Source organism: Epinephelus moara, chromosome 8, assembly GCF_006386435.1.
Source record: "Epinephelus moara isolate mb chromosome 8, YSFRI_EMoa_1.0, whole genome shotgun sequence".
In the NCBI taxonomy this organism is placed as follows: domain Eukaryota; kingdom Metazoa; phylum Chordata; class Actinopteri; order Perciformes; family Serranidae; genus Epinephelus; species Epinephelus moara.
The window spans coordinates 5,868,410-5,889,250 of record NC_065513.1 but is presented as its reverse complement, the minus strand read 5'-3'; the positions used below and the strand labels follow the sequence as shown (position 1 = coordinate 5,889,250).

The window sequence follows — 20,841 nt, the reverse complement described above, 5'->3', positions numbered from 1 at the left end:
ATTCCTGTTTTCGTGGGTTTTATGAGCTGGAAGCCCAAATTATGTAAAAATAAACAAATAAATACTTGAAATCGTTTAAATTGTGGGCCCTGAATCTATAATCTATGAAAGTTTAACTTTTTGAATGGAATTATGGAAATGAAACAACTTTTCCATGATATTCTAATTTTTTGGAAAGGGTCTGTATATCTCTTTCCCGCTCTGTATCTAATGGGATGGTACCTTGTATAATATTGGGCAGTTCTAATGGCTTTTTTAAAATGAAAAATGTTTGTGACTTTCTCCTGAACTGCCTCCCAAATAAGGCTGCACAATTAATTGAAATATTATTGAAATCTCAATATGGCCAAGTGAAACATCCAAAGCAGGAGCTTCAAGTTTTTGATGAAGCTAAAGTGTGTCACAACGCATTTTAAATAAAGCACTGTAGTGCTACAGCGAGGCCCCAGCCTACAAATCATATTCCAGATGTAAGGGGACATGCTTGTACAGACTCCAGCAAAAATCACATCATCATTTTGTTTATTTTTTTCAGTGAAAATGAAATGCGAAAATTACCAAATGGTGACTCATGTCACAACTGCAATATTTGTCAGCCCTGCTCCCAAGTATGTGTTGATTGCCACATTGCCACTGTGTAGACTAAAAGAAATGGCACAACCAGTAATATTAGCCACCAACCAGAACAATGTTTGTGTGCCGAGACACTTCGAGAGGTGCGTGCACACCGTGGGAGCGCGCACAGTGAGAATGTCAGATATTTAAACCAATGCTCCATAATGCACCTTAGACTAGGTAGATGTGTACTACTACTACTACTTAAGGAATATAGTCGAAAGCATGCTAGGAAGAGAAATGGACCCTGTAACAACTGCAAACCTATTTTTAAACTCAATTTTAAATCATTTTAAATAATCTTTTTATCTTTGCACCTCGTGTCTGCACATTTTAAATGGTGATTTAAAAAAAAAACTATTTACTACTTAATTTTACCCTTTATATCTTTTTTTTTTCTCTTTCCTCTTGTAAATCCGTATCGTTTATTATGTTTAGTATCTTAATGCTCTGTAAGGCACTTTGAATTGCCCTGGTGTATGAAATGTGCTATATAAATAAAGCTGAACAAACAAATGTATGCGGTACAATAACTGCCAACCTCCACCTTGAAACAGTATAACGTTGCAACCCTAAGCTTTATACACTGTTTGGTGGACTAATCTAGAACAATTCATCATATTTGTTTAAGGTGATCATATTTTTGGGTCTTCATCTAAAAAGTAATTAGTAGAGGAGCCTCTACATGGACTCCAGGATACTTCAAGTACAGACAATGTACTACACTCTACTGCTGGAAATACAGGATGAGGTAACGTCTCTGACATTTACAATAAAGACAAACGTCAGAGGCCCTCAGGGTAAACCTTTAGAATACTTCAGAAAAAGCAGAGTGGGTGGAGGCCTGATGAGCAGGCACTGTTGATCGCCCCACTGCAGTTTGGAGGAAATACTCAGATCTTTTGCTACTGTAACTTAAAAATAGCAATACCACAGTGTGGAAATACAATGTTACAAGTAAAAGTCCTGCATTCAAAAATTTACATACAGTAAATAAAGTATGTGAGGTCACACATCTTCACCACACACCTAATCCAAAATCAATGTGGTGTAAGTGCTGTATGGATGGCTTTTGTGCATGCACACTGTGTATCCATCTGGCTGAAAATGGGTTGTTCAAAAGGAAAAAAAAAGGATTCTGAAATTGGATTAGATCACCATTACATCCAGTCTTGGTTTTGATATGGATCAAACGCTCAGTATGAGCTGTTTTGGTAGACTGGGATACCTTTGATCCAAAAAATAGGGATCATTCTGATCTCAGCAGAGGGCTAGATTCAGGGTGGAAAAAAATATACATTTATTTATATACTGCATATGATTTGTGATTTTTTGAACAATTACTGTGATAAAGTAGATAAAGCAGACCTTAGCCCAGTGGTTTCCAAGTAGTGGGTCGCGGGTCCACGACTAGAATAGACCACAACTGACACGTTAATGTGTCAAGTTTATAAAAAAATACACTTTATTTTTAAGTACAGTGAATTTCCGACATAGACCTATTATTTTGAAGTGTTGTTTCCCTCTGTAGAGTGAGTGAATAAAAGACAGCTACTTAAAAGAGACAGCAAACTAGCAACAAGTATGATGCTGAATATATTAAACTGTGTGGACCTTGAACTAATGACTGAGGAGAAATCTGGACCCTGTGGCTGCACCAGTTGGGAACCACTGCTTTAGCCTATCTATTTAATAATAGCAGTGTGTTTGTTGACAGACTGCCTACATTGTGATGTGTAGTCCTATTTATCACTGGTTATCCGGAGCTGGTTATCTTGAAACATTTGTAATTGGATCAGGGTGATCCAATCCAATGTTAATTTGAAAAACCAGCACAAAAGTAATATGGATTATCTGATCCTGGACAGCAAAACATGAGATTTCCAAATCTGGATCATTCTGATACAGATTACAATTTTTTAACAACCAGGCCCAGGACATGAAGAACCTCCTCTAAACCTTTTTTCAGACAAGTGAAAACACTGAATAGATTCCTTTTACAGTTTTTACAGTCCACATCCCACCACCAGACCTGATTCCATAGCGAGTGAAGACAGGGATGGAGTCCAGAGCATCCTTCTCCACCTGTGTGTAGAACCTTTGGAGGTGTGCTGGCAGTGTTGGGCAGCTGTGTAAACCTGGCTCCACTGGAACACGAGTGTATGGAATCTTGAGATCCGAAAGGACCTGTGCAAAAACCTCCCGCACCTCTGCAACACACAGTGCAACAACATCAATACCCTCGGCCCAGACATTATTTTATCAACTTGATGCTGTCATCATTGTGGCCAGCCATTAATGCAAAACTAGTCAGACATTTGAATGGTAAATATAGATATGAAACATTTGGTCAATTAACAGAAAATTATTGGCAACTATTTTGATAACCAATGAAGAGTTTTTAGACTTTAACAAAGAGACAGCAGAATGTTTCTCCAAAGACTTAAAGGAGCTCTGTGTGACATTCAGAGCATATTACATGCAGGACCATGATGTGCAACCTCCCAGACTGGGACAGCACCTATCATGTTGAACCCATCATATCCTCGGTGACCTGCCAATAAATGTTAAACACATAAAATAAACACATTCTGACATCCTTTAATTTGGTACTTTTGTTATTTATTGACAATTATACAACAAGTAGTTCTGACCAAGCAATCTCACTGGTCAACAAGATATTTAAAATGTGCTCATATCAGCATAACAGCACACCTGGCTCATCACTAAAAATATTACTCTGCCATTTCCATGGCAACATTGTAACTGCCAGAAAAAATACCGGAAGGCTACAAAACTGCTACAAAATAGATTGTTTTGTTGTTAATTTTTATCTGTACAGCAGACTTAGTTTGATGAACAGTTGGAAGAAGACAAGGCTGCTGCGGCTGTTACTTTGGTACATACTGAACACACACATGCTCTAAAAGTATTCATGATATAGGCTAAAATCTATCCACCTTATTCCTAGCCCCCATGATCCCTTGCACGAATTTTGTGTGTGACATCTGGCTTTGAACCGAAACCGGCAATTTCCAATGGTAACAGTGTTTACAGTACTCTATTCTTCTTTCCAAGAGCAATTGGGAGATAAAACGCGGAACACACCACCTGTTATAGCTCAGACGGGATTATGTGATCATACCTCTACCATCTCTGACAGCCGTCTTAAAGCACTGTTGTTGTTGTTGTTTTTTACTTTTTCAACCGTGCATGCTAGCAATTAGCTTGCCTTGCTCCGCTAAAATATTGTTAAGTTAAACATGGCCCGAGCTAGCTTAAGGTAAACATCTGCTCCTTCTAAAGATGATTTCTGATTTCTTATTAAGAGATACTAACACAATTGGCAAACATTTAACATAATTCAGTATTAACTGTAGCTCCATGTAAAGTGAATAAATGTGATGTTTCCCTGCTAATCCTCCGCTCCTCTGCGTTAAAGACGTAGTTTACACGTTTTTTTTTTTTTTAGTTCAGATTTATTAAAAACTGTGTTCTGAGCAAAACATGATGCTGAATTTAGAAGCAGACTTCAGTAATACTAATATTAAGTAGTAGTAAAAGAAATAATTTTGGCATTCATTTTTTTAATATGATATAAAGGAAGTAGGCTACAGTAAATCAGTCAATCAACTCATTCTCAGCCCTAATGACTAAATACATATTTGGAGGTATGTTGCTGAGCTTATTTTATAACGAGTAATTTTCCTATGTAGGTTAAGCATGAATTCAGACGAGGAAAGACAGGGATATCATGTACTGACGTTGAGTGACGGACCTGTCGGTCTAGGTGTCATTCTCTTCTGCAAATTCTGATTTAATACTTTTTCGCAATGTCTTGTGAAATTCTTGTGGTTTTATTTCTTATATCAATGGTACCTTTGGCAACAGGAACAATCCCTTTTTGTTCTGGTTACATGTTCAAAACACAGTTGCTGAAGACCAAAAATCTATCTTAGAGTGGTTGTTAGTTGTTACAGACACGGACAGTGCAACAGGTACCAGAGCTCCGCAAAGACACTTTAGAAAATTCTAAGTTAACATTAGTTAAATATTTGTAAAAGAAAAATAATAAATAAATAAATCAGTATTTGCTAAACTGAAGGCAAATTACTTTCGTATAGAACCAGCGTTGGTGGTTAGCCACCAAGAGTAGCCACTGAGACTAACCACAGACAGTCTATGGGACTAACTAGCTTACTGCTACTTCCGCTATCTCACTGGAAGTTGTGCACATAATCATAGCTACAGTAAAGCCCTCAGGGATAAGGTGGAAAGAACAACTCTTAACAATCCTGAAAATATTATATAGCCTAATATGTAAAAGTAAGCAGGTAGGTGCATCCCTGGAGTGCAGCAAGACGGAGACAAGGCACTACTAGCTTAAAAATACATGTGAAATTATTTTTTTCAGTACATATCTAAGTCATAACAGGACTTAGCTGGCTAAGCAGTTTTGTGTTTATATCTGCGGTATTTATTTAGTTTGGGAAACCCAACGATCTGTAGGCCTATAAAGTATTAAGCTCATGTTGGTCGGCGGGCTCAACAGGGACTAAAAAACGGGTCTGTTGCTAGGTCGCTACTATAGTTTGACCTACTTGCTGGAGGAGTAAACTAGGTTTCATTACATATAGGTGTCCACTGACATGTTTCTTTTCCAGTAATTAGTCGGACCCTATGTATTTCCATGAAAACAGAGACAATAGTGGTCAACTGTTTTTTATTTTGAGAGCTAACTGCCCCTTAACATCAATACATTTTGATTATATATTTTATTTAGTTGGTAATAGTTATATAATGGTAATATTACACTCGAGGTTGTGCTTTAATGTCATTTGTGGCACGACAGTGATGCGGTCAGTGATGCATCACTATTCTACCACAAATTATGTTAAAGCCCACACTCGAGTGTGATATTGTTTCAATGTGGAGCTTGTAGAGCCATGTAACAGCATCATCGGATGAGCGTGAAATAGCAGTTACAGTTTGCGTTTGTAATACCTGGCAGTACATGAACATGTTGGTGTCCGTCCATGTGATGGGGCAGGTGACCTGTCAGTTCCCTGAACAGCCTGACTTGGGCCCTCAACTCTAGCTCCACCTGGAGAGGAAAAAACACACTTGGAGGTTACTGTAATTGTCAAAAATGACTTCCTCTTCTTCTTTTGGTGGTCACATATTATTCCATACCGTTCTTCAACTTCAGTAAAATATACGTACAAGACAGCAGTAATCATGTGACAATTCTGCTATGTGATTGGATGAGTGATGGTCAGGTCAGTTTCAAGATAATGTTTGTGTGTGTGTGTGTGTGTGTGTGTGTGTGTGTGTGTGTGTGTGCGTGCGTGCGTGTAGATTTATGGAAAGCAAAACAAGTGACTTTTACTATCAATGACTCTCTGGGAGAGAGTTACTGCCCCAAGCAAGGGAGTTAAGTGTCTCAGGGTCTTGTTCATGGGTGAGGGTAGAATGGAGCGTGAGATGGATAGGCGGTTTTGCACGTGGTGAAGAGAAAGCTGTGCCGGAAGGCAAAGCTTATGATTTACTGGTCCACCTATGTCCTAACCCTAACCTATGGTCATGAGCTATGGGTAATGACCAAAAGAATGAGGTCGCAGACACAAGAAGCTGAACTGAGTTTCCTCAGAGGGGTGGCTGAGCTCAGCCTTAGAGATAGGGTAAGGAGCTCGAATATCTGGAGGGAGCTCAGAGTAGAGCCACTGCGCCTTCTTGTCAAAAGGGGTCAGTTGAGGTGGTTCTGGTATCTGATCAGGATCCTCCTGGGCGCCTCAAGTTAGAGGTGTTCTGGGCATGTCCCACCAGTAGGAGGCCCGAGGGCAGACCCAGAACACGCTGGAGGGATTACATAACTCATCTGGCCTGGGAACGCCTCAGGATTCCCCAGGAGGAGCTGGAAAGCACTGCTGGGGAGAGGGACATCTGAAATACCTTGCTCAGCCTGCTGTCCCCTCGACCCTGAATCGGATAGGCAGTTGAAAATGGATGGATGGATGGACTCTCTGACTAATGAAGCTACAGATTAAAATACTACCATAAAATGTAAAAGGGTGAATTGTATAAAAATTCACCTCTGTACAGTTATCATGAGCGGGGAAATTAGCTACAGAGACCCAAACCGTTATTTTTTACTAGGCTGTTATTTCTGCTGTAAAGTTGTATATTTTAACATGGAGGTTTATGGGGATTGACTGGCCTTTGGAGCCAGCCTCCAGTGGCCATTCAAAGAACTGCAGTTTTTGGCACTTGTGTGTTGACTTCATTTTAACAGCCATGGAGGTAACTGTGGATCTGGTTTATTTGTGTTGGGAGGTTGTAAACCAACACACCCATGATTTGTGAACAAGCTGAACAGGAACTGCGAATGTGTGGCTTCATTTCAGTAACCACCCTCCAGTGTGTGTAGTGTTATGGTAAATAATGCAAACGAGACAATGGGGTTTTTCCTTTTAGTGGACACTTCTACAGGCTCAGTAAGTTTGGTGGACAAACTGCAGAGGAGTTTGGAGCAGTGTACCTGTTTCATGCTGAGCTGGCCTCTCTCCAGTGCCTGACGGAAGCCCATCTTCCCATGGAAGAAGCCACGCTGGTTTATCAGTGTGGAATCTTGCTGGAGGCTCTGGCACACGGGAGTGCCCTCTGACAGGTTGGCATGGAGGCCGATTGGGATGTTGTGCCTGACAAGCAAAGAGAAACTTCTGTTACATCCTGTGATGTTGGCTGTAATGTTGTCCAACAAGTGAAAAAGTCCTATGGGTTTACTGAAAAAACAAACATACATTCGCCTTTTTTACTTGTATGCTGCCGATTACTTAAATAAAGCTAACATTTTTCTTTTAGCATTATTCCTAAATGTTGTAAATTTTCATCAAGTATATGTTCTTCATCACATGTACACTGGGACCAGCAGTAGAATTTACAAGACCCTCATCAACCACTTAATGTTCTCTGTGTAATCAGGAAATCTATAGTTTGTTTGCCACTTAAATGTGTTGCTGTTGACACATACACGTTTGCTGATGGCAATTCTGAAACTTGTGTGTGTTCAGTGTCCGCACTGTATCTGGCACATGGTCCTTATCACTGTGTGTGCCGTGTGTGTTTTACGGAACACCCGACATGTAGCTGCAAGTTTTTGTACCTGGACTTTGTGCCGTGTGTGTGAACATAGAAACAAATAGGAGACTAACCAGGACTTAGTTAGTTAGGCTTTCTACATTGTGAATCAAACCAACCTGCTGATGCTGGTCTGTATTTCCCTCATTCTTCAGATCAGCGCTTTGACCCTTTGTGCTTTGTTTTAATATTGTGGCTTTTTCTTACTGCAACCTCAAATAATTGTAAATGACTGGTTATATTTTGATTCATGTTCTTTAGAATTCCATCTACTCCAGGTTGTTTGGTCCTCCCTCTTATCTGACTGAAGGTTTCCCCTTTGGTTGCAACCGTGACAGAGAGACTATGGGCACGCACGAGGGCAACTTCAACCAGAATGTCAAATAATTCCACGGATGAGGCGTAAAAAGTTCTCTGGTGAGAGATCCCTGGATACTGCAGCAGAACACTAATCCAGAGGTGGGAGAGGTGTAGTGCACATTTTGTGCAAAAGTAATTCAATTGTGAATGTGATGATTTAATTTAAAGGTTACTATATGGTGACCATACAGATGCGCTGACAAGTAGCTACCATGAATTTGCAGCATTTTTGTTTTAATTTGTTGTCTTTTGCCTTTGTGACTGCCTTATGACAGAAGTACACTCATCAACATCAGAGAGGGAAGAGCAGGGATTGGATTATGTGTAGCGGACCTTGAGTCAATCACTGTCCAAGCCATCTTCCGACCACCCAGACCAGACAGACCAAATGCCACCAAGAGTGGTGTGACCGCCCTGGGAAGAAAGGCAAGAGAGCTGGGATAAGAGCTAGGCTGGCCCAGCTTGGACCTAAGGCTGCTCCACTATCCAGCCTGCTCCTGGCTAATGTCCGCTATTCACAGGACAATAAAAAAGATCAAATAAGACAATGGGAAATCAGAGACTGTTGTTCCCACATCTGTGTGGACACCTGGTTCTGTAAGTGGCATCCCGTATTGGGCTATTGCACTCAAAGGGCGGACCATGTTCTGCTCCAACAGAGCATCAGACTTTGGTGGGACTCAGGGAAGCAGACTAACTGAAAACACACCGGTGCTGCAGCTGCATGGTGCGTCATGTGACGTGCATCAAGTGCTGCCCCTAGCACACACTGGACGCGTCATGCTGCAGCTCGTCAACAGATGACCACAAAAAGATATTACTTCATTTACTGAAAAATTTGTACTTCCTCCACTTCTGCATTAGCTTAAAACACAGCAAGAGCAACAACGTTCTCTTTATACATCAGTGGTGAGGAGAGGAGTCAAGCTGCAATAGGAGCAGAGGAACAAGCTGCTAGGGGAGCTGGTATATATAAGCAGAGAGTGAGTGGGGGGAAAATGTATTTAAACATAGTCTAGGTTTATGGACAATGTTTCCCACATGTCAAATTTTTGTGTGAATGTTTAAATGTCAACCATACTATCTGCCTGGAGACTTAACCACTGTTTTTATTGCTACTGTTTATATTCCTCCTGATGCAAATTCAAATACACTGCAGAAACTGTATGAGGTCATCAGCAGCAAAACAAACACATGATATTTAAAAAAAAAAAAAAAAAAAAAAACTCATAATAANTAAAAAAAAAAAAAAAAAAAAAAATCTCATATATAGTGGTGCACAAAGCACAACCTGCTGCTCAACGTCAGCAAAACCAAAGAACTAATTGCTGACTTTACACACGTGTCTACATCAATAGGAGGTGTAGCACGTAAACAGTTTACAATTCTGGGAATCCTTTTAGACATTTGTGACTAGCATAGCATGAATTCAGTGCAATGCTGAATTCTTCATGCTTGGCCAATCTTCCTTGAATAAACAATGGTTGAATTTGTGTGAAAATTTGTCATAAGTAGCATATGAATTCTTGAGTTATGGCCAAAAACATGGTTTGTGAGGTTGCAGTGACCTTGACCTTTGACGACCAAATTTAAATCAGTTCATTCTTGAGTCCAAGTGGATGTTTGTGCCAAATTTGAAGAAATTCCCTCAAGGTCTTTTTGAGATATCACAATCACGAGAATGAGACGGACAGACAGATGAACAACCAGAAAACGCCACCTGCCGTGGTTGTCCCTAACGTGGAGGCATAAAAGAAATAGACAAACTAACAAACAAACAAACAAAAATGAATGAGGCAAAAATCTTCCCCCTTGACAGTAAAGAAGATCTATACAATCAGCACTTTCAATATTAAGGTCACCAATTCAGTATCTGACCAAACGTCTCTCATTCTGTTCCTGAGATACAATTGTAATGGCCAGAAAAGTGTTTTTGCAGAAACTCTGACTTTGACTTGTTGGATATATAATATCATCATTTATATAACAGTTAGTTCCGGCCATGCAATCTGATTGGTCGAGAGACAGTAAAACCGTGATGATATTGGAGTACAACATCACGGTTATTTCACTCTGTATGTATCACTCCGCCTCACAGCTGATTGCAATCAACAATCAAATCAAAACTGACGGTTAGTGTCAGTTAGGTCAGCAGTTGCGTTGTAGGCTAATTAATTCATCCACTGTCAAACAGCCAAAAATATGGATTTATTTCCTAAAATAAGTTTTGAATTGAACTATGAATGGTCATCAGAGGAAGATGAGGGAGAGGGGAAGCTGAATCCATCTGAGCACACATCCATGTTTGTCAGTGTTTCATCAGCGGAGCTCAATGACTTGGAGAAAAGCAACATACTGTCAGATCAGAAGGCAGAGTCGGCTGTACCTGTGAAGCGACAGTCCACCATGCAGTCACCAGAGACTTATTTCACCGGCTGCACAATTAATGGAAACGTGCAGATAAATGTGTATAAAGAGTAAGTGCCTGGCGCACCATGTCTGCGTTACATAGCAACGGTGACAGCGGAGTCCTGAGGGAACTATTTTTGTTGGCGGAAGACAAATAAAATGCTTAAATTACCTATTTTGTCCTCATTTTTCAACATTTCTTAATCAGCCTTGCTTATTTAACTGTTGAACTGTTGTATAAAAGCAATAATTGTCTTCGGCACTCGGCCTGCGGCCTCGTGCCTACGACCGAATCACAGTGACGATATCACAATACAACATCACTCCCTCTCGTGTGATATTGCTTAATTAATTTTATTTCATTAGACAATCGTGTAAAATTTTGTCATAATTGGTGTATACATTCTTGAGTTATGGCCAAAACATTGTTTTGTGAGGTCATGGGGACCATGACCTTTGAATTTTGACCACCAAAATGTAATCAGTTTATTCTTGAGTCCAAGTGGACATTTGTGTGAAATTTAAGGAAAATCCCTCAAGGCCTTCTGAAGAATTCACACGAGATGGATGCAAGGTCACAGTTACCTTGACCTTTGACCACCAAAATCTAATCAGTTCATTCTTAACTCCACGTGGACACCAGTGCCAAATTTAAAGAAATTCCCTCCATCTTGAGATTTCACGAGAATGAGACAGAAGAGGGCACAATAATCTTGACATTTGACCTATGAACTTTAATCTGTACATTGTTGAGTCTAAGTGGACATTTGTGGTAATTAAGGGGAATTTATTTTACAAATAAAATAAATTCTAATTAAAGTACATTCCAATTTAAGTAAATTTAATCAACGGCTATTGCTGGCACAGAGGCATAAAAAAAAAAAAACACTTGCCGGTTTTTTTATGGCTATTTGGAGTTACAAATTGTAGTTTTTTATTAATATTTTCATATCAGAATCTACAGTTCTGTATTTATTTTTATTTCAGATTTATTTATATTTTAATTATATCCCAGAGGCATGGCTTTAAAGTTGAAAAACACCAAAACAGCGTCTTTACTTGTTGCCCAAATGTGCCCACCTTTTTTGAGTGTGTTTCCAAGTCCAGAACCCCCTTCACCATTTTCTAGACCGTCCCTGGAAGGGAAGGCTTTATCTATAACTGATATGCAATTCAATTGTTTACCCCTGGTGCACAATGCTGTACCAACAACCAAAACAAGCTATTTTACTTAGGCAGTTAACAAAATGTCACATTTACAGTTGATGTCTTAGTCAGCTAAATTATTAACTGCTTTCAAATTTATTTGCAGCAGAGCTAGAGGTGTCTCAATGTGACATCACACAGCAGATGTTCAGCCACTTATGTGAGGGAGTAAATGGTAAATGGATTGTATTTATACAGTCTTAGCAACCACTCAAAGCGCTTTAAAGTACATGCACCATTCCCCTCATTCACAGAAATGCACTGGTCACTGAGGCTACCATTCAAGGTGCCACCTGCTTAGAAGATAAACATTCACATGCACTCACACACCACTGACACAGCCATTGGGAGAAATGTGGGGTTAAGTATCTTTCCCAAGGTCACTGAGACATGTAGACTGCAGGGGCCAAGGATCAAACCAGTGTTCCGATTGGCAGTCCCCACAAGACCTCCTGAGCTACAGCCAAAAGATACATTACCAAACAACCTATGGACACATGGCTAGGTACATCATCACTTGCTGTTTTTAGCTGATCTGTTGTGTGTTAGGATTTTACATACAGTATAACAGCATTTCATCAGCACCTCACCTACCTTTTAGCCAGATCTGCTGCCTCTTTGGCAGCAGAGGCATTAACCAGCAGTGACACATTGGAAATGCCTCCAGCCTGGAAGCAGTCAACAATTCCCTGGTTTCTCCTGGGACAGTAGCCGAAATCATCTCCCGTCACCACCAGCATCATTCTGGGCTGTGGCATTATTGCTGGTATCTGAGGAGGACACAGAGGAGACAGATTAACACTTAATATAAGACCGGCTATGACTTAAGACGCTGAGCCCCAAATCGTCCTGGATGGCTAGGCCAGTGCCTTGGGGTTGGGTGCTGCCATCAGTGTGTGAGTACTTCTGTAATTGGTTGAATAAGAGGCAAATTGTGACATGCTTTTGATCAATAAATAGATCCATTTACCATTCCATTCATCACTATGAACAGTAACCAGCCAGTGAGACATGCACATCCAACAATCAACACACTGTAGCTAGCCAGTACCTTCTTCGATTTTTTTTTAGCAGCCATTTTCTGTATTTTGATTTTTATATCACTCCAGACAGCCAACTGGATTATCACAGACATAAAACTGAACTTGGACAAAAATAAAACCATACATTACATTTATCTATTAACTTAAATTCACTGTTATGAGGTTATAAACATTTTAGTTCAAACTTATGGATGCAGTGGCTTACTCTACAGCAATAATAAGTAAACAATATTAGTAAGAGTAGAGGAGGTAGTAAATATAATATTTTTTAATGACTACTCATAGTAATAAGTTGAATAGCCACAGTCTGGGTCTCAGCTCAGGTTCAAGAGTAGCTGCTCAATACCTTAAATGTACCAGCCTGTGCAGGTGGGTCCTACAGAGAAACTGAGGAACAGACTGAGCCAGCAGGTATGTGGAACAGGTGGTTATCAGTCATGGGTAAATACAGTAATCACACAGTACACCACTTAAAGGTCCAGAGTGTAGTATTTAGAGGGACATATTGGCAGAAATGGAATTAAATATAATAATTCTGTTTTCTTTAGTGAATAATCACCTGAAATAAGGTATGGTTGTGTTTCCATTACCTTAGAAAGAGACATAGTATATATACACATATATATGCTCCTGGTAAAACCCTCCTGAACAATGAATACTTAAGGATTTTTAACCAGGAGAAGTTTCATCTGATTGCAATCTGCAATTCTCACCGCTAGACCCTAATAAATCCCCCTGAATCTTACAAAATAGACCTTTAAAGTAGGGATGCATGATATTGGATTTTTCACAGGTATCCAATAAGCCGATATATAACAATCAAGTTTCTTCTGCAGTGGAATTAACATCATATTATGCATGCAAGATCTGATCATGATGCCCACCAGCAGATTGAGATAAAAATGGAATGCTTTTCAAGGTATGTAATAATCACACCTTGTGCAAAATAAGAAAAACCATGTTGACCGATTCCGATGATGTGCCAATATTATCGGGCATCGCCACTTTAAAGTATATCCACACTATAATGGATGGATTTTATTCATTTCAGTCATAGCAACCACCTATATAAAATATAGAATATGTAGCAGTGCCTCAGCTATGGATAAGCAACCACTTGACAACTTATTAATGCAAATACACCATTGTAACAATGTTATCAACACATCTTAACTCCTCTAATTCTTGTGTGTTTGAGGACAGCACTGTGTTATGGTCTAAATGTAAGCATCTATGTTGGAAAAAGATACATATTTACAAAGTAAATTAGTAACATCCTGGATACACTCCAGCCTAGTGCACACAAAGGCATTACAGTATACAGTAACAATGTTGCCTAAGATCATTTGACACAAATACATGTGATTGTAACTGTTGACTCACTGTCATCATAAGAATGCTACTTCTGTTTTACAGTTGGCCCTGTATAAAATAAACTGATGATTAGGGTCACAGAAGTGATAGAAATCACTGCTCTAAAGATTTTGATGACAGAATAAGACCAAAAATATCCCAGTCCAGGCCAGTAGCAGAGACATAAAATGTAACGACATTGCAATAAACACTACCTGTGGCCAACATGATGCTCTTTTTATTTCTTAGTGGAGACTGTCTATGAAACTCTGTGGCTGTCGTGTAGTGGTGCTGATATGATTCTACACTATATTTTGGTGAATTACATACAGCAGCCTGTAAGAAGGACAAAATAGCCCACACCTCTGAATTAACCACCATAAAACTCTGGTGTCAGCAGTTCCAACAGATAACCTCCTCTCTTACAGTTAAAACCAAACTGAACATTTAAGGACGACACAACCTTTATTCGCCGGCTAAATGTCCTCTCTGCTTTTCAGCGTCACTGTGGGGCGACCCACTGTAACACCACAAGCCCGTTAGCTCCTATGGCTATAAAAACCACTTCCCTGTTTTCAGGATTTCAATAAATCTCAATCTTACCCATTGTATGCCAGACGTTTGTCCATATGTGTGCGAAGCCACGCAAACACGGTGGAAATAAACTGTACTTCCGACTAGCAAGCCGCATTGGTGGAGTCCATGAGTTGACTTAACTACAATACGACGCCCTCTGCTGGAGGAAACATGGCATCCCACCCGGCCAGTAAGGGAAACTTCAAAATAAGATGTCCTCAGTTCTTTTAAATATTTATCCAAAAATGGATACAGCCACAAAACTGTAGTACTAAGTTGTCAAAATATCTATCTTTTGTATAGTATATGAATATGTTTTAGAACACTTATTTATTTTGCCCTTATCCTATGACTAGGGGACTGTTGCTTCTAAGGGGGGAGGGGTGGTTCAAAAAGAAGGGAGGCATGTCAAATAATTTTATGTTTTTTTAATTATTTATTTATTTTGGCTTAGGGGACAAATATGTCACTTTGAATGGCTGTGTTTATTTTACAGAAAACAAAACAAAACAAAAAAAACAGCCAAAATTACATTACCATAGCCAGACACTGAAAATTATATATAAAGAAATGTATATTTTATAAACTGTCATCTGATTTTCAAATTTCTGTGAACACATTTTGTGTGATGAAAGCTTCTGTCAGAAAAAAAACATAACCAAATCTGGTGACATTTCAACAAAAGCACTTTATTTTTCATGTCTCATTTAAAATTTTGCCAAAAATAAACTGTTTGCAAGAACCAACCAGTGTGCATGACAAGAGTGAAAACCCAAGGCTTTTCTTCAACTACAGGGTTTTGTCTTCAACTTTTAATTTTCAAACATCAAAGGCTACGTTTTATATTCTAACAGCTAATTTAGGAATAATTGAGATTGAGGGATAATTGAGGAAAGGTCATGCATTTTCCCCTCCAAGTCACTCAGGGGGCTCAAGTAAAAAAAAAAAAAAAATACTAATAATAATTTGTAAAAAAAAAACAACAACCAACCAACCAAACATAAAAGTCACACCCCAGCTAACCCCCTCTTCTGATAAGTTAAGAACGGTCCTTAAGCACAGCTAAATCAAGGCATGGTGTATTGATTTTCAACATTCTAAAAATGAAACAGACCACTGTATCTTCAATATTGTACATTTGAAAAGGCTTTTAGTCATTTATATGAAAATAATCTTAACAGAACTTTTTTCCCCACAGAAGGCGTGTAAAACTTTTCGCTGAAACCTTGACTGAACATTGGAACCTCTCCAATAAAATACATGTAAACATAAACATGTTAGACAAAAGTCAGAAGGCATTCAGATTTCATAATGCAGTCTATCTCACTGCGACTAAATTTACATATTTTGTGCTGAACATACCTTCTCAAGCCAACCTCTGAATGCTGAGTTCAGGAATGTTAAGGACTGTGTGGTCTTATGACATACTGTGTGGTGTGGCTTCCCTCAGGTGTTCTCATGTCATGACGCCTGAAAGATTGTTCATACATTATCCAGGACCTAGAGCCAGAGCTCACAAGCTTTGGTCTTGTTTACAAACAGTTAAAGATCATATCTGGTGACATGGTATTTTTTATGTAGCCTTTCACACTTGAAGGGCACAGTTTAGTTTTAAGGTCTTCCCTATATAAAAAGGTGAAACAGGCAAACAAAATTGATGTCAGGCTGTGGTAAATGGTTAGGAAAAACTTGCTCTGTTACGCGTTACTGCTTGAGTAGTAAAGAAATGGTATATGCACAAACTAATCACAATAAACAACATAGATCCAGATGAGACCCCGATGCATTGAGTGTGCACACTGAGTAACAGATCACATACCTACCAAGATAACTACCCCATCATACCGTGTGACTTACCTTCATATTCTCTATACAGCAGTGGAGATATCTAAATATCTTTCCTAAAGTAGAGATATATTTAAATCAACAGATTCCAGTATTTTCAGATTCCAGCACATAAGAATTAAAATTGAAAGAAATTTCTTTGTGTGTTTGTCACTGCAATAGTGTCACAACTGTGCAAGATGCAGTCACCAAACGTTACAGGTGTGTAGTTGAGATCCCAATAAAGGTTAAGTACAAAGATGGGCGCGATCTGAGCAAGGGAGCTGGAAGAAAGGGAAGCATGGCCTCACCCACCCCCCAACTTTATGCCCCTGGCCCACATTTGTATTAAGTGTCAGATCGCTGTATCACAGCAGGAATGATCCTATCACAAGGTGGTATCTAGTGACGATCTGTTTGTGGTAGGGCTGGGCAACATAATATCATGATATGAACCCAGATATCTTAACTTTTAATATCATATCGTAAATGTTAGCTTTTCCTGTTTTTAAAGGCTGTACTACAGTAAAGTGGTGGTTTTTAACTTATCAGACTTTTGTAGCTGTTATGCCCACATTACTGATGCTTTTTTTATCAACATTTTCAGTCTAAACAATTTGTGAAAGCACCAATAGTCAACTCTACAATATCATGACAATATTGATGTTAGAGTGTAGCTAATGCCTGAATGCCAGACACAACTGGCTAAACCCAGGTAGCAGAAGTCACCTAGCATATCTGTGGTTGAACATGGTGGTAGCTACAACATGTCTCAGGGATGCCTGCAGTATCAGGGACTGGGGCAATGAACAGAGCAAAGTCTAGAGGGGTCCTTAAAGCAAAGCTGCTTCAGAGTGTAGCCAACATCAGACAGGGAACAGGGCAACCTTTGCTCCTGACTCACAGCACACCACATCTGAGACAATGATGCTTCTTTGGGGCAATTCTGAATATCAGCAAGCGGGCCAGCCAGAACCCCATCTGTGGCCAACAATTCCCCCGGAGAAAAGAGAGACAAGAATGGACCACTGAGTCACAGATTTGAAGCTGTAACTTTTTGATGGTCCTATATTATTTAAACATGGGTCTTAACACAGTATATGTATCTGAACTATTATTACAGATGTTCATTTTCAACCAAGTGCAAACATCCACAACAAGTTCAGAAACACATCAAGTTGCTGTGAGAGATGGTTTTCACAATTAAAATCATTGTCACAATATGGGGAAAAATAAAAATAGAAATCTACATTAAAGCTAATCAACAATACACCTGAAACTGGGTGGTGCTTGAATGGGACTATACTGGTACCAAAATCTGAATTTCAGTACCAATAGCAAAACAACACTTTTCAATATCTTACTTTGAGGAATACAAACATGCTTTTTTACAAAACTAGAATTACCGCCTCATGGTTGTATGCCTCCGTGCAGCACAGAAGAGCTATACAATCAGCACAGTTTCAAGATAGACACCCAAGTTTAGTGTCACCAATTCAGTATCTGAATAAATATTTCCTCTTCTGTTCCTGAGTTAAGACATTGAGTAATGGCCAGAGAAATGATTTTTTTTTTTCAGAACATTATCATGTCACAGTGACGCTGACCTTTGATTTTGAAATAAAATGTCATCACGTCATCATTACATGCTAATAAAAAATTTTGTGATAATTTGCGCATGAATTCTTGAGCTATGGCCAAAAGACTTATTTCATGAGTTCACGGTGCCCTTGACCTTTGACCACCAAATTCTGATCAGTTCACTGTTTGAGTGAAGTGGATGTTTATGCCAAGGCATTCTTGAGATATTGCGTTTGAGAGAATGGTATGTACAGCTGCTCAGACGTATAGATGGAGAACCCAAAAACATGTTGCCTCCGGCCACGGCTATTGGCACAGAGGCATTAAAATATATAGATCAAAGACATAAAGACATGATTGTAAGCTCACAATCTGATCTGATTGTGATTCTGACATACAGTAAACTTTCACTAATTAATGCGCTTCAATAAATGCTTTGATACAGACTGCCTCAGTGTAGAATTGAAACAGCGTGTCTGGCTCTGTAAGAGGGAGGAGACAGAGTGAACCTCAGGGTTTGTTGAAGAAAACCTACCAGCGAGCAGGTTGGGTTCACAGAGACAGTTACCAAAGTAATTGACCCAGAGTTTAAGTTACCTCTTTCCCTCATCCCGGGGTTAAAAAAACTGGCTTTCTGGAATACACTGCAGGTGTCTTACTGTTTTTAAAAGGATATATAGATATATAAACTGCTTCAAAGTCCAACTGTTAGAGAGTAAGTTGGCCCAACAACACTCCTTTAAAATTAGATGGGTAAGAGGCCACTATACAAAGTGATCAAACTTTGAATATATAAACCAATCTTCATGATGGCAAAATCTATGAAAATAAATGCAGATCAAAAAATCAATACAGTTCGTTTTTAATGTCTAAATAACTTTTGTTGACAGTCCTGAGTTCAGATTCTAGTTATGGTCCTTCATCCACTGCTCAGTCCACTGAACTATCTGCTCCAGGTTGCGCTCCAGGTCCTCAGGAGTGTTGCTGGACAGTTGGTGGACGATGTCCTCGCTGTAGGCCTCCATGGCCTCCTCGTAGATAGTCTGGAAGATCTCACACTGCACGTTGTCCTGCAGCTTCTTTCCTGTGTAACCCCTGTCAGTCACACAGAGGACAGAGTAAAGCTAATCGATAAATTTATCAAGGGTTAAACAATAGAGTGTTTGGGGAGGCAGGATTTATCAAGCAGTTAAGTTTCCTTCCATGTGGCTGTACAGACTGACCCCTCGATTAAAGAAACACTGCTTGCTGTAATTTATGGAAAAATGCAACTAGAAATACCACCTCACGGTTGTATGCCTCCATGCACCAGTTGAGTTGCACTTTCAGTTTACATCCATGTCTGTGAAAACATGGTTGCTTCACACAAACACCCCCCCCCCCCCTTTTAAACTTAATCATTTCATCCTATTTAGACATTTGTGTTTTAGGTGTTTTTAAGATATCGCATTCACATAAATGAGACAGATGCAAGGTTACAGTAACCTTTGACCACCAAAACCTAATCAGATCATCGTTGAGTCCAAGTAGATGTTTGTGCCAAATTTGAAGAAAATTCCATCAAGGCATTCTTGAGATATCGCATTCACAAGAATAGGACAGACAGATAGACAACCCAAAACACAATGCCTCTGGCCACAGCTATCGCTGGCACGGAGGCATAAAAATAAAAGTGATGCCAGGACGGCTAATGGTATGCCGCTTTTGGTTCAGTGATATACAGTATGTCAAATCTTCAGTTGTATGTCACTGTTGACTGTTGCTATGCTGCAGATGTTCTACTGGTGTATGTAACATGAAAATGGTATTGTGTCAACTATTTTTAAGTTTTTTTTAAGGTAATACAGTGAAAAATCATTGACATGCTGTGTGTACTGCCAACCGTACACTAAAAGACTTTGATGAGACAAGAGTCTGACACCCTCTGACATCTGAAGACAATGTGAATTTTTACTAACACACTGTAAGATTTTGTAAAGACTGGGGATCATGAAGGGTCACCATTTGCAATATTACAACTTTCTTTTTGAGATTATTTCCCATCTCATCTCTCCTGATGTAAAATAGTACACCAAACTCCCTTTAAGAAATATGACATACAAACAATTCCTTAAGTGTCTACAAAAACACACAAACAAGGCGTCATAAGTTGACAGTTTTCTTGTCAATTCGGCATCAATATAATCCATCCAAGAAAAAGTGTATTTGCGTACACACTTATTTTGGATTTTGTCACTTCGGCTCGCTTCCAGCCCCTGTTGACTAGCTGTGCTCTTTTAGTGGGACCGTGGGAATGAGAGGCAAACAGTTTCAAAAATTAAGATTTCTCACCAAGAGTAAGTACTGATTGGTGGATCAGATACAAAAACAGACTCTCTTGGTCACTCCACAACTCCAGTTTCTTCTCCTTTTCCACAGTACGAGAAAACAGAGACTTGTTCACAATCTTGCACCTCCCCAGAGTCCCCCCCACAATTACTGCCTACCCGATTTGCTGCTTCCTGTTTGGTGCTGGAGAGAGCTAATCTATTGGTCAGTATACAGTGGTGTGAAAAAGTGTTTGCCCCCTTCCTGATTTCTTACTTTTTTGCATGTTTTCCACACTTAAATGTTTCAGATCATCAAACAAATTTAAACATTAGTCAAAGATAACACAAGTAAACATAAAATGCAGTTTTTAAATGAAGGGTTTTATTAATGAGGAAGAAAAAAATCCAAAGCTACATGGCCCTGTGTG

At 39.4% G+C, this 20,841-nt stretch overlaps 2 protein-coding genes and 1 long non-coding RNA gene across 3 annotated transcripts in view; 1 reads left to right on the top strand and 2 right to left on the bottom strand.

The window, feature by feature from the left end:
- The window catches only part of ydjc (YdjC chitooligosaccharide deacetylase homolog), a 22,486-nt gene extending 7,642 nt beyond the window's left edge, over positions 1 to 14,844 (bottom strand). The window contains exons 1-5 of the mRNA XM_050049959.1: positions 14,727 to 14,844; positions 12,322 to 12,497; positions 7,154 to 7,313; positions 5,620 to 5,719; positions 2,648 to 2,825 (exon numbers count right to left, since the gene is read on the bottom strand). Of these exons, the coding sequence (XP_049905916.1) occupies positions 2,648 to 2,825; positions 5,620 to 5,719; positions 7,154 to 7,313; positions 12,322 to 12,485 (602 nt within the window). The 5' untranslated portion in view covers positions 12,486 to 12,497; positions 14,727 to 14,844. The remainder of the gene's footprint in view (positions 1 to 2,647; positions 2,826 to 5,619; positions 5,720 to 7,153; positions 7,314 to 12,321; positions 12,498 to 14,726) is intronic.
- Positions 7,811 to 9,335, top strand: LOC126393687 (uncharacterized). The gene is made up of 3 exons (XR_007570289.1): positions 7,811 to 7,883; positions 8,014 to 8,211; positions 8,388 to 9,335. It is a non-coding gene; the product is annotated as an uncharacterized LOC126393687 (long non-coding RNA).
- Positions 14,845 to 18,949: 4,105 nt separating the features above from the next.
- ak6 (adenylate kinase 6) overlaps positions 18,950 to 20,841 on the bottom strand; it is a 7,614-nt gene continuing 5,722 nt past the window's right edge. The window contains exon 6 of the mRNA XM_050049965.1: positions 18,950 to 19,199. Within this exon, the coding sequence (XP_049905922.1) occupies positions 19,010 to 19,199 (190 nt within the window). The 3' untranslated portion in view covers positions 18,950 to 19,009. The remainder of the gene's footprint in view (positions 19,200 to 20,841) is intronic.